At 35.9% G+C, this 14,335-nt stretch overlaps 1 protein-coding gene across 3 annotated transcripts in view; it reads left to right on the top strand.

Moving 5' to 3' along the window:
- The window catches only part of STIM2 (stromal interaction molecule 2), a 179,684-nt gene that overhangs the window by 44,757 nt on the left and 120,592 nt on the right, over positions 1 to 14,335 (top strand). For all 3 annotated transcript variants that reach the window (XM_069068827.1, XM_069068821.1, XM_069068823.1), the window contains one exon: positions 9,225 to 9,355. In XM_069068827.1, coding sequence (XP_068924928.1) covers positions 9,308 to 9,355 — 48 coding nt within the window. In that variant the 5' untranslated portion in view covers positions 9,225 to 9,307. The remainder of the gene's footprint in view (positions 1 to 9,224; positions 9,356 to 14,335) is intronic.

The following is a 14,335-nucleotide window of genomic DNA, read 5'->3' as shown; positions in this document are numbered from 1 at the left end:
TAAAATCAGATGCTGGAGCAGAATTTATTATGCTTCCGGTGAACTCAGGAGATAGGGGTAGAAATCATGATTTCAAATAAGGCTACAGTAAATACATACATGATAAAAATAGATAAACAGGGAAACTACATTATATTTAAATTACTGCAAATAAAGAATCAATATTTTGTGTGCATACATATGTAATATATATGTATATAATATCTATAATATATGGTAAAAATAATACACCAAATAATATAGTATTTATATAATTAAAGGAAATGCTAATTGAGTTCTAAGTAGAAATAGACAATAAAACTATAATTGTATGTGTATATGGCACCAAAAGATAAACAAGAATTTAAAGATCTGAACAGAAATTTGGAAAAGTTAGAGATTTTGGGTCTCTGGTCATTCCTGAATAGGAACAGGAGAGAATTTACATATTTCTTATTTGTGTTTGATACCTTTACAAAAATTGTTAATGTTTTGGGGCATGGAAATCTTCCAAATGTAGAAAAGAATACTAAAACATACATACCAATATATAATAAAACATATATACTAATATGTAAGAATATTAAACATCTGTTTCTCTGATGGGATTTTCTATTTCTCTTAACATTTGTTTTTATTATTGTCAATGAATAAAGAGAATTGAAGAGAAAATGAAAAATTGATGAGATAACATCAAAATTAGTGGAAAATAATATTTGTTTTTTACAAGAGAGTTGAAAAACAAACCTATAAATTGGGGATACAACTAAAAAACCAGAAAAGCAATAAATTTAAAACTTCCAACTAAACACCAAAGCACAAATCCTGAAAGTTAAAGAAGAGGCTAACAAAAATGAAAGCAACCACCTCCTCTTTCAGCTAAACTAATAATGTAAAATTAAGATCAGTGTTCCCACTTGCTATTGAGGAATGGTTCCTTAAATATTTTGAATATTGGACCATCCTCAAAGAAGTTTGATAACAAAGATTTTTTTCCCCTAATCAACAGCTTCTTCCTCTTATCTTAGTTGCATTGATTATTTTTATATAAAATCTTGTAAATTTTGCTTTTCAGCTGTTAAATTTCTTTTGTGTGTGGTAGAATTTAACTATTACATCTGCTAGAAGATCTGGTTTGGTGGTGTTCTTTGTTGTTTGGAATCCACATTAAGACAGAGGAATTTAGGGAAGACAAAGGTTTCAGAATGACCTAAGAACTTGTAATCTATAGATTCATCAAACAGGGAAATTGACTAGACCTTTAGAGTTAAATTTAACTTTAAATTCTGATTCCACAATTTTATGATCTAATCTAAGAGTGTGATATATTATGAGTTACTACTATTGCTTAATTCTACCATTACCACTTCCATTGCTACTCCCATTCCCTGTAGAAGAAGTAAGTGATTTGAGTGAAGGCCGGAGCTGAGAGGTATTCTTATTGCAGGTTATCCCCTTGAAGATAATGGCCTCATCAGAATATATTGAGTTTACCTAAAGGAGATAACTCTAGGCACTCGTGTTCCTATTTTCTTTTTTTATTATTTTTCATTTATTCTTTACTTTTTATTTTCAATGTTTTCTTACTGTGTGCTCCCCTTAAAATTCACAGATCCCTTCTGCGTAGATGGAACCAATGTCAAACAAAGAGAAAGTGTTATTGAGTGCCAAACTTGATAAATTTGATAAATTCAGAATGTTTTATCGGAGTAACTTTAAAATGCTTACATAGTCTAAAGATATTTCCCTAAAATTACAAATTTTCTATCATATTTGAACATACTTTCTCAAATCCTCCAATCTGTTTTGAATCCATTTTGCTTTTAATGGTCATTTTACTCTAACTTGACGGGATTGATTTAAAAGCTAGTATCCTAAAATAGGGTGCTAGTGAATAGGGCACTAAACTTGGCAACAGTACGCCTGGGTTTGACACCAGCTCTGTGACCTTTGTAAAGTCAACCAAATCTTAGTTTATTTGCAACATAGAGTAGTGATAGTTCCTTTACTTGCATTAATGGGTTATGAGAATCAACTGAGGTAATGTATATTAAACCACTTAATATACAAAATTCAACAGAAATATAATTAACATCCTTCTGTCTTCCCAGGTTTCAGATGCCTTGCCCAGCTTGATGTCAGTTGCATTCATTTACTCAAAATTATTCAGTAATACAGATTACAAATATATGTTGTAAATACCACTAAATTTAGTATGCTCTTAAACAGCAATAAGGTCTTGATTAGTAGTTTAAAGTTTTACAAAATCGTGGGATTCCACTAGATTTCTAGGTTCTTGAAAGAAGTGTAGTCACAATATACATAATAAGTTAGGTCTATTCTACCATTTCTAAGCAGTAATAATAATAGATAGCATTTATATAGTGCTTTTTAAGGTTTGCAAAGTTTGCAAACTCATTTGATCCTCGCAACAAACCTGTGAGGTAGATACTATTATTGTCCCTATTTTATAGATTAGGAAACTGAGGCTCAGAGTGATGAAATGATTTGCCCAGGAGTCACACAATTAGTAAGTGGTTGAAGTGGGACCAGTAATTTATTTGAGCAAGGATGTAGCAATATTCCATACCTTCCAAGTTCGAAAAACACTGGTGTATGCTCTTTCTCTGTCTTTCTCTCTGTCTCTGTTTCTCTCTTTCTCTGTCTCTCTGTCTCTCTCTCTCTCATTTTTCCTTTTTGTCCTGACCTGTCTTGTCTTTAGTGTAGGAAGCTCATTGATGAGACTCCCTCCCACCAATGCTGATGAACCACCCTTATGCAAATTAGAATCTTAGGTGCTTGGGACCCTGACAGGTTATTGACTGTAGTAAGTAATGTGACAGTATGTATCAGAGGTGAGACTTAACATCATGGTGACTGAAAGATGGGCTCTTTTTCTAGTGTATTCACTTACCAATGTATTTTGTATGTGTGTTTACCAAGAAATCGAGAAACTGAAAGGGAATGAATGAGGGAGAAACAAAAAACAGAAAGGTAATGTGTTATTGTAGAAAAAATATGAATTTAAGAGTCAGAAAACCAGTGTTAATGGGTTAACTAAATATTTATTAAGCAGCTCAGCACTAAGGGGATACAAAGAGAAAATTGAGGCAATCCTTGACTTCAAGGAATTCACGTTCTAATTTTGGGAGATAGCACATAAAAGAGGGCAGGAGAGATCTCATCTTAGTTAAGTCTTCTTACTGGGTTTGATCTTATGGAAATCATAGTGTTTTTGAGCCTCATTTTCCTTATTTGGTAAAATGACAACATTCTTAAACTTTTCAGGGTTGTTGTAAGTATCAAATAAAGTAAAAAATATATTAGAAGATTTTGTAAAACAAAATAAAGAACTGTATATCTAGATGGTGGGTGGAATAGAAGCATGACCTCCAAGTGGCTCCGGCTTCCACCTTCCCCAATCCATGTAAAAAGGGGACTCTGAACAAACTTTGGAGCTGCAGAAACCACAAAATGATACAGACAAGCTAAACTCCCACTGAGGACAGCTTGGAAGGCCTTCAGGAACTGGCCAGTGCAGCGCTCTGGGAGCTGAGCCCAGCCTGGGAGCCAGAGATTTAAACCCCAGGGTGGGCCTGACCAGCAGCCCGCAGGAGGGACTCCAGATCGGCAGCAGCTGTGGCGATCCAAAATTATCAACACATGGATGCTAAGGAAAAAGTGAGAGGTCAGTGCAGTCTGGACTTTAGGACCCAGTAAGTGGGAGTGTGTGGTTTTTTCCTCCTAGACACCAGCACAGCCAGCCAGCACCATGTGGCAGCTTCAGCTCCTGGCCTGCAGAGTGTAGGGGGACCAAGCAACCAGTCTGAGGGGTAATTGCACGTGCTTTAACCTGCTTGGATCTGGATTGCAGAGCATGTGAAGACCTCAGAGAGGGCACTCATCTAATACCTTCAGCAGCTGAGAAAACCCCAGTGTTTGGGACGAAAGCTCCCCTGTCTGGTGGCAGAGTCCTACTGTGGCAAAAAGCCCAGGGGTCAGATGACTGAGGGGAGACATGACCAGGCAAAAGAAATAAAGCAGACAGAAGATTCCAACATTAGACTCCTATTTTGGGGACAAAAAGGAGCAAAGCATGGAACAGGAGGAAGACAGTGAAGTCTGAACTCCTGCAGCAAAAGCTTCAAAGGAAAATACGAGCTGTTTACAGGCCATAGATGACCTTAAGAAGCAGATAAGACAAGTGGAGGAAAAATTGGGAAGAGAAATAAGAACAAGAAAATTACAAAATGAGAGTCAACAGCCTAACAGAGGAAAATCATACCTTAAAAAATAGACTAACTCAAATGGCAAAAGAGGCTCAAAAAGGCAATGAGGAAAAGAATGCCTTAAAAAGCCAAATTTGCCAGATGGAAAAAGAATCTCAAAAGCTCACTGAGGAGAATCATTGCTTCAGAATTAGATTGGAGCAAATGGAAACTAATGACTTTATGAGAAATCAAGATGCTGTTAAACAGATCCAAACAAATGAAAGAATAGAAGGCAATGTGAAATATGTCATGGGAAAAACCACTGACCTGGAAAATAGATCCAGGAGAGACAATTTAAAAATTATTGGACTACCTGAAAGCCACGATCAAAGTAAGAACCTAGAAATCATCCTCCAGGAAGTTCTCAAAGAAAACTGCCCTGATGTTTTAGAACCAGAGGGCAAAATAGAGGTTGAAAGAATCCACCAATCACCTCCTGAAAAAGATCCCAAAAAGAAAACTCCTAGGAATATTATAGCCAGGTTCCAGAATTCCCAGGATAAGGAGAGAATATTACAAGCAGCCAGGAAGAAACAATTTGAATATTGTGGTCTGGCATCTTCTACACTGAGGGATCAAAGGGCTTGGAATATGATATTCTGGAGGTCAAAGGAGCTGGGATTAAAATCAAGAATCACCTACCCAGCAAAACTGAGTATCATGTTTCAGGGGAAAATATTCAGTGGAATAGGGGACTTTCAAGCATTTTTGCTGAAAAAAAAAAAAAAAAAAACCAGAGTTGAATAGAAAATTTGACATTCAGATACAAGAAGCAAGAGAAGCATGAGAAAGTAAACAGGGAAAAGAAATCATAAAGAACTTATCAAAGTTGAACTATTAACATTCCTACATGGAAAAACAATAACTGTAACTTATGAAACTTTTCTCAGTAGTTGAAGGGAATAGAAATATATATATATGTCTATATATGAGAGTAATTGGGCATATGAATACATATGTGAATGTGTGTATATATGTTTACAGGTATACATAGAGGGCAGAGGACCAATTTAACAGGAAGGGATGATACCTAAAAGGTGAAATTAAGAGATGAGAGGAATATAATGAGAGGAGATAGGGAGAGACAGAATGGGGTAAACTATATCATAAAGAAGAGGCAAGGGAAAATGGTTACAATGGAGGGGAAGAATAGGAAGGCAAAAGGGAATGGGTCAGCCTTATTCTCATTGAATTTGGCTCGGGGAGGGAATGAAATACACACTAAATAGGGTATCTCAACCTACAGGAAAGTAGGGGAGAAGGGAATGATAGGGGGGATGATGGAAGGGAGGGTAGGCTGGGGAGGGAGGGAAGTTGGAAGCACCCACAAAGTAGAGAATGGAACAAGTGGGAGGTGGGATAGGAGGGAGGGAAATATAGTCAGTCTTTTACAATATATCTACTATGGTATTGTTCTGCATTAGCTACACATGTACAACCTATACTGATTGCTTATCTTCCCAATAAGGGTGGGTGACAAGGGAGGAAGGGAATGAATCTGGAATTCAAAGTTTTAAAATCAAATGTTTAAATAAATAAATAAATATATACACACATACTATTATTAATACTATTTTACATGTAATTGGGAAATAAGATATACAGGCACTGGGGCATAGAGATCCACCATGCCGTACTGGAAAATTCAAAAGGGATAGTATGCGAGAAAATATGGGAGAGAGCAGATTGGAGGAGGGGATATCCTGTGGGACTGCTATTTTGGGGCGGTGGGTAGGGGAAAAACGGGGAGAAAATTTGAAACTCAAAATCTGGCAGAAATGAATGATGTAAATCAGAAGTTAATAAAGCCTTTGAAAAATGGAAAAAAAAACTATATCAACAATATTAATAAAATAAATACTTGAAGTGACATCCTAAGTTAGAAATGTTCAAAATGTAATTTTTTGTGTTTCTTTTCCACATAATGTTACTTCTAAATTAATCTTGTATCTTATCTCCATTAAAGTTCCACTAAAATCTAATCTGATATCTCATTGTGGAGGGGTGATTACCCTGAATTCTCAAAGGCTTTTCTTTGAGTATAGGCTTGTTGACCGACTGTCTTGTTATTTGAGAAGCCTGGTTACCAGGTAATGTTCTTCTGTCATAGCAACTCCAGAAAGTCATTTTATAATTGGAGCAGGAAAACCTCCACTACATTTCTGGGAGAAATCTTCATACCAATGAAATTGCTAATCCTTGAAATTTTGAAGTTAAGTGCCTTAGAAAAATTGCCTAACCCAGTATTGAATCAATGAGAATTCTTTATAACAAAGGCTGCTTTACTAGGAGTTGGCTCAGTTTTCCTTGCTCTATGCCAGTGGACAGTAAGCAAACATTTTCAAGTTTACTGCCTTTATAAAATTTGTTGAACAATCTAGACCTGCTGAAGGTAGTTATATATCAGAAGTTTTATGGTGCTTGTTATAATGGTTTTATCTTTGTCCTTTTAAAATATTTGTAAGTAGAATTATGTTCTTGTTCATACTGATACTTAGGCAATTTTCAGGGTCATTTTATTTACCATTAGTTCGTTGGGTTCTTAGATTCTACATTAATCTTTTTTAAGCAATTGGGGTTAAGTAACTTGCTCAAGGTTACATGGCCAGTTATTTCTGGGTGTGATGCTGAGTATCTGACTCCGGATTTGATCCAGGTCATCCCGACACTGGAGCCAGTGCTCTTACTCGCTGAGCCACCTGGCCGCCCCTAAGCAATTGGGGTTAAGTAACTTGCTCAAGGTTACACGGCTAGGTGTTTCTGGGTGGGTGCTAAGTGTCTGAGCCCGGGATTCGATCTCCAGGTCTTCTCAACACTGGAGCCGGTGCTCTTACTCACTGTGCTACCTGGCCACCCCGATTCTACATTAATCTTAAAGAGCTATATAAAGCTGAACTCTTACTCTCTCTATCCAGCTTTAATCTGTGTTCTGAATTAGTAATTGGTTATTTATAATGATATTAATTTCCTTTCTCAGAGTACCTCCTTCTTTTATGCTGTCCACTTTAAAACTAACCAACACATCAGTATGGCAGGCTACATAAAATAATAATGAAAGAAATATATTAAAACCTGATTTAAAAAATACTTTTGTTAAAAAAATGTTTTAAGACACTCATAGTCAAAGGGATCTATGAATTCATTGATTGGGATATTCCTGCATTGATGCAGATTTCAAACCATTTATGTTTGCTCATCCTATGAGATACTTGTACAAGTCTTCCTGTAATTTTGTCACAGGGTGTCCACCCAGTCTTTGATTTCTCCTTACATTTTGTGGGTACCAGTAGAGCACTCAGGCTGTCACCCTCTTATCCCTTTCCTCTTCCATAAGACCAACCCCCTCTTTTTTTTTATCATGTATTTCTCTGATGATATTTTCTATCCTATTTTTCTCTATAGTTTCTTGCTTGTTATGTTGTAGCCTGTTCTCCCCCGCCTCCACAGTGTTTCTCTCTCTTACCCTTTTTGTGATATACGTTTGAAATTCTTTGCACAAAAGCTAAATACTTTTGTCATAGCTTAAACTTTAGTTATTTGAGTTAATAGGCTGCTAATGATTTCCAGCTTATTTCTTGCCAGGATTGTTCATATTTGACTGTAGTCGCAATCCCTTAACCATAGAATTTAGTTCTGGAAAATTACCTTAGAAATGGTTTATTTCAGCTCTGTTTATAGATGAGACTGCTGAGGCCCAGAGAGATTGTGACTTTGCTTAGGTCAAACAATAGAATTGGAGTTATCTCTGAAATCCATGACAGTTAAAAGAAGAGTTGGTAGTGAGATGGGAGGGGTCTTAGATCATTGTATTGCTGAGAAGAGTTAAGTCTATCAAAGTTGGTCATCACACAGTGTTATTAATATGTATGGTGTTCTCTTGGTTCTGCTCACTTCATTCAGCATCACTTCACAGGTGATTTTCTGAAGTCTGTCTGCTCATCATTTCTTATAGACCAGTAGTATTCCATTACACTCATATACCCCAACTTTTCAGCCATTCCCCAACTGATGGGCATCCTCTCAATTTCCAATTCTTTGCCACCACAGAAAGCTGCTATAAATATTTTTGTACATGTAGATCCTTTCACCTTTTTCATGATCTCTTTGGGATATAGACCTAGTAGTGGTATTGCTGGATCAAAGGGTATGCACAGTTTGATTGCCCTTTGTGCATAGTTGCAAATTGCTCTTTTTCTCTCCCCTATTAGAATGTGAGACCTAGCAGAATAAAAGTTACATAAAATTTTTTTTTGTCCTTTTTTTTTTGGAGAGGAGGAGGGCAGGGAAGTTAGGGTTAAGTGACTTGCCCAAGGTCACACAGCTAATAAGTGTGTCAAGTGTCTGAGGCTGGATTTGAATTCACCTCCTCCTGACTCCATAGCCAGTGCTCTATTCACTGCGCCACCTAGCTGCTCTAAGTTATTTAATTCTTAATATTTGCAGCTCCATTGCACAATTCCTGGTACATAACAGGCATTTAATAAATGCTTTCTTAAATCTTTTTCTGTATTATCTTTGTGATACCTTGTTTTTTTCAGATATTTCTGAAAGTCATATTTTTTGTTTAACTGAATTATAGAAAAATTACTTTATTTCCTGTCACTTTTGGCTTCATTAATGACCAGTTTGTCTGGAGAGATTATTAAATACGTTATTTTAGATGAATGTTAGACGTGGATATTGAAGAGGAGGAAGAAGGATATTAGTATGTGCTGAAATAGTGTACTTAAGTAGAGAAAGACAAGCGTGAATTTAATATTGAAATATTTTATGAAGTGGCAACTTAACACCCATTTAAATTGGATTGTATGAAATTGTCATTTATTGAATATGTGCTGCTATGTGTAGCATTCTTTGTTAGAAATGTTAAGCTGATTTTAGATTAACCTAAAATGAAACTGTTTTTCCTTCACTGTAATAGTAGCCTGTTCTTTTACAGCTGATCAGTAATTGTCCTTTTTTTTTTCTTTTCAGATCCTTGCATTTCATTGAGTCCACCATGTTTTACTGAAGAAGACAGATTTAGTCTAGAAGCTCTTCGAACAATACATAAACAGATGGATGATGACAAAGATGGTGGCATTGAAGTAGAGGAAAGTGATGAAGTAGGTGGAAGAAGTTTTTCTTTCACATTCTCTTAAGATTTAAAGAATGAAAACTTTATAAAACTTTCACCTCAGGGTTATTCCTTCAGTGTTCTGATATTTAACTCTTATAAGTTAATTAATCACTTCTAGATTTCCAGGGACCATAATCTCAGACCTTTCTCCCTTTTTTACTATCTTTAGTTTTTCATTCTGCTTCATTCTTTCCCTTTCCACAGAATTTTTTCTTTGCTTTTTCAAGTATTTGTGGTTCTCTATTATGAAAGAAAAGGCCTTTTGTTTCCCTTTTGCATTTTTTGCTAGCTAGTTGTTTGATGCCTGAGCCTCTCTTCTTTCTTCACTTTCAGAGAGTTTTACTTACTTTTAGAACTTGAGTTTTAAAAAGCCCTATGGTATTATCTCCATTATTTGAATTCCATTTCCATATTTCCTTTTGCCTAATAGGAGGTAGTCTTCAAAGGTTATTATGTCCCGTGTCTAGGGCATAATGAATTTAATGAATCTTGTAATGAATCTTTTGAACTTAGTTTTTATTGTGGTAGGAGTTGTACTGATTTTGTATGGATGGCGAGTGAGGAATTCTTTCTTTTGGTCTTTTTGGAGGGGGGAGGGCAGGGGAATTGGGGTTAAGTGACTTGCCCAAGGTCACACAGCTAGTAAATGTTAAATGTCTGAGGCCAAATTCAAACTCAGGGCCTCTGGACTCCTGGGCTGGTGCTCTATTCACTGTGCCACCTAGCTGCCTCTGAGTGAGGCATTCTAAGTTGCTTTTGGGTAGGAGCTGCTGCTGACAGCAGGGTTATATTTGCCTCTTCCTGCCTGTTTCTTTTCTCTTTTTGGCCTCACATTGCCTAGTCCCTTTCCCTACCTGACCAATGTTCCAGCAACATATAGCTGAGCTTTTTTTTTTTTTTTTTTTAAAGGGGATGGGGAGCCAGTTTGTTTTCTTTCATCACTTGGGTATAAAAAGGCCCATCACAGAGGGAATTTTCAAAAGTTTCAGCTAAAACTCCATTTGCCTATAGGGAATGTTTTTCTGATTGAGCTTGGCAAGTTGGATAACTGTGGTGATTAGAAGTAAGAGAGTAGTCCTGTGAAATCCTTTTAACTCTAGAGGCTTATTCTTTCAGTCAAGCTGCAAGAGGAGAAGGGTTGAGAAGTTACAGGAGCAAGGTTGCAAAAAAATGTCTTTGGGTTAGCTTTGTCAGGTGTTTTAGGACCAGGGGTGGTTGGAAATTGCTGGGGTGTGAGTTTGTTGAGGGCAGTTAGAAATTGCTGGTTAGCACAGGGCAGGGGCCCCAGAGTTTCTCCAGAGTTGGGTAGTAAAGATGGTTTTAATTGCATTTTAAATCTCCAGCCTTAGTTACTATTAGACTGACTTAACCTAGGTCTATCTCTTCAGGCCTGTACTAAAAGCCTTTTCCAGCTGGTAGGGCCTCCTGGAGTCTTTGCTTGTATAGCTTTGTAGACCCGGGGTCACCTCCATGTAACATGGAGCACTTTAGTACCTAGCAGAGTGCCTGGCACATGGTGGCTGCTTAATAAATGTTTATTTGTGACTGACCAACTATTGGAAGTTATCCATTTATCAATCTATTTATTTATTTATTTTTGAGCAATCAGGGTTAAGTAACTTGCTCAAGGTTACACGGCCAGTTATTTCTGGGTGTGGTGCTGAGTGTCTGAGCCCGGAATTCGATCTCCAGGTCGTCCCAACACTGGAGCCGGTACTCTTACTCGCTGAGCCACCTGGCCGCCCCTAAGCAATTGGGGTTAAGTAACTTGCTTAAGGTTACACGGCCAGGTGTTTCTGGGTGGTTGCTAAGTGTCTGAGCCCGGGATTCAATCTCCAGGTCTATCTCAACACTGGAGCCGGTGCTCTTACTCGCTGTGCTACCTGGCCGCCCCCTATCAATTTATTTTTATTACATTTTAAAGTTAGATGAAACTTTGTGAAAAGTGTCTTTTTTTACATTATGGAAAGTCTTAAATTTTAAAGAAATAAAGTTTTGGAGAAGTTAAGATGACCTGCTCAAGGTAAAGTAAGTCAAATAAGTATTAAAATTCTTGAAGATCTTCTCCTAAGTCTAATGTTCTCTCTGTACCATGCTCTTTATTAATTTAAAGTGATTCTGGAATGTGGACTTGTTTTATTCTTTTTAAAAAACTTTGGCGTAATATTTTAGAGTTTTATTTTTCTTTAAATCATACCTTTCTCCCTGGTTCAAGTTTATAATCATTACAAAAGATTAAGTACAGTTTATAAAAACAGCAGAGTTCATTCATCATTATTTGGGAAGTTAACTGCTTCTGAATACTTTCTTCTATGTAATTATTTTATGGTACCCAGAACTCTGAGTGAGGAAATACCCTCTACCATGTAGATCAATAACTTAAATCTGAAAATTTAAGTCTTAGTAGCCTGGTGGTGGTGGTATTGTGACTTACTAAGTATCCCAGAGTGCTTATATATCAGATTTGACAATTAAACTCAGTTTTTCCTGATTCCAAAGACTGGCTTTTATCTACAATGCTGTAACTGATTGAAATTATATGTAGCAGAATGGGAATTAAGCAAAATTAGATTATTATTTGTGTTTTAAAATGTCTTTACAAAATAGTTACTAGTTATTTTCTATCTTAATCTTTTTAAAGCACTAAGTGTGAGCTACTATTAAACATATGTGGGAGTATAACTTTTACTGAGTGGTAAGATTGTGAATCATTGAATCTGAATAAATTTTTTACTTTTTAATTAAAAATATATTTTTTTATTCTTTTAATCACTTGGATTTCCTCTTGTGTCTCCCTATCCCTTTCAGAGAGCTATTCCTTATAACAATACTTTGTTTCCAGTTCTTTATTACTACAAAAAGCACTGGTTTTAATATTTTGGTGTTGAGGGGTTCTTTTTTTTGGGTCAGTGACTTGTTTATATAACTATGTATTTCTGATGTAGGAACAGAATCTTTTTTAGACAGAGTAAGGATATTTTCATGACTATATTTCATAATGGCAAATTGATTTGTAGACAGTTTGTACTAATTTACAGTTCCACCAACACAGTATCAGTTTTTGTCTTTTCCCATTTGCGGGGTATGAGGTGATACATTAAGATTATTTGGATTTGCATTTCTCTTATAGTGATTTGGAACATTCTTTCAGATGGTTGTTAATAATTTGAAATTCTTTGAGAACTATTCATATTTTTTGACTACTTGCATTTAGAAAATTGCTTTTGGTCTTAAATATTGTTTTTAGTTACCTCTATATCTTGGATACTAACCCTTTGAGAAATTTGATGCAAAGGTTTTTTCCCTAATTCTTTATTTGACTGCTTCACATTTTATCTTAGATGCATTCATTTTGTTGGTACAAAAGCTTTCCAATTTTGTGTAATCAAAATGATCAATTTTTTTGGGGGGGGGGAGATAATAAGACTGTGGCAGATAGGTGGTGCAATGGAACATTGGGTTTGGAATCAGTAAGACTCATCTTCCTGAGTTCATATTTGGCCTCAGACACTTACTAGCTTTGTGACCCTGGGCAAGTCACTTAACCCTTTTTGTCTCAGTTTCTCATCTGTAAAATAAGCTGGAGAAGGAAAGGGCAAATCACTCCATCATCTCTGCCAAGAAAATTGCGAAATGTGGTCCTACAGTTGAACACAACTGAACAACAAAATTACACACTAGAATTTTGATAGTTAAAAGAGGTTGCTTGACTTCAGATCCTGTGTCAGACACTAGACAAATCATTTAACATTTCTGTGTTGCTGTGCAACTGAAATTTTTTTTTTAAGAATGCTGCTGATTTTAAGTCAACTAATTACACTATTGATTTTTACTTTTCTTTCCTTGATGTTCTATATATTATAATTGATTTATCAGCTGCTGTTGGATTTGTCTGGTGGGATCTTGACTGATCTCATTAGGAATGAATCAGGTGGCCTTCCTATGTTCAAATGAATGAGAAAGTGATGTTTGACTGGAGCTATTGCTTTATTAAGGTCACCTAGTGGCAGAAATGTGAAGTTATGTGAGATAGACACAAAGTCAGGTATAAAGGTGACGTTACAATTAAAAAAGGAAAGCAAAGAAAACTATGTAAATAGTGACTATTTATGGGAACGTTCTGACAAAAAGGTTATAAATTTTATTGTGTCACTCAGTTAATAAAATCAAAAGTATACAGATTTTCAGTTTTCATTAGAAGTATTTATATTATGTATATTATTAAAAAAAAAACCCAAACTTTAAAAGTGCTGAGTGAAAATTTTCTGCTCAGAAATTTTAACTTTGTGCAGTTGTTGAAAAAAAATTGAAGGAATATTGAGGATCAAATATGATGACAAGTATAAAGTATTTTGTAGAACTTATAGTGCTGTATAAATGCTGGTGTTACTCATCATCATTAACAGAGCACTTGAGACTAAAATTAAACTTCTTATTATGGTATTAGTTGTTATATAGCCTGGTTCCTTCAGTCTCTTTCACTCCTTGGACTGAAAGGAGGTGGAGGTTATGCAAATTGAGATTACTAGAGTGGCTGAATATTCATTGGTAGAAGTTCTTTACTCCTAAAGAATTTTAGTAACCTTTGTTTCTACTGTACCACAGATGGTTCAGAGGTAGATAGAGTTTCTTTACCACAGATTAGAGGAAACAGTTACTTTGATCTGTTTTGGTAAAAACAAAATAAAATTACACAAAAAAAACCCTGTAGATCTTCCAGAATCACAGGATTTCTTGGTGTTCAGATCGATATATGTGTGACTTGACTTTCTTGGATTATGTCTAATCAGGGATTTGGGATTATAGCATCTTTTGAAGGAATACATATTGTTGTCACTTTTGTTGTCATTCAGTCATTTTTTTTCAGTCCTGTCCTACTTTTTTGTGACCTTATTTGGGGTTTTCTAGGCAGAGATACTGAAGAGGTTTGCCATTTCCTTCTCTAGCTCATTTTATAGATGAGGAA

The sequence above is a fragment of the Petaurus breviceps genome, unplaced genomic scaffold (genome assembly GCF_028583685.1).
Source record: "Petaurus breviceps papuanus isolate PSGF00001 unplaced genomic scaffold, PetGlider_PUasm1.0 140, whole genome shotgun sequence".
Classification (NCBI taxonomy): domain Eukaryota; kingdom Metazoa; phylum Chordata; class Mammalia; order Diprotodontia; family Petauridae; genus Petaurus; species Petaurus breviceps.
The sequence above is the reverse complement of the archived record's forward strand: the minus strand, read 5'-3'. Positions and strand labels throughout refer to the sequence as shown.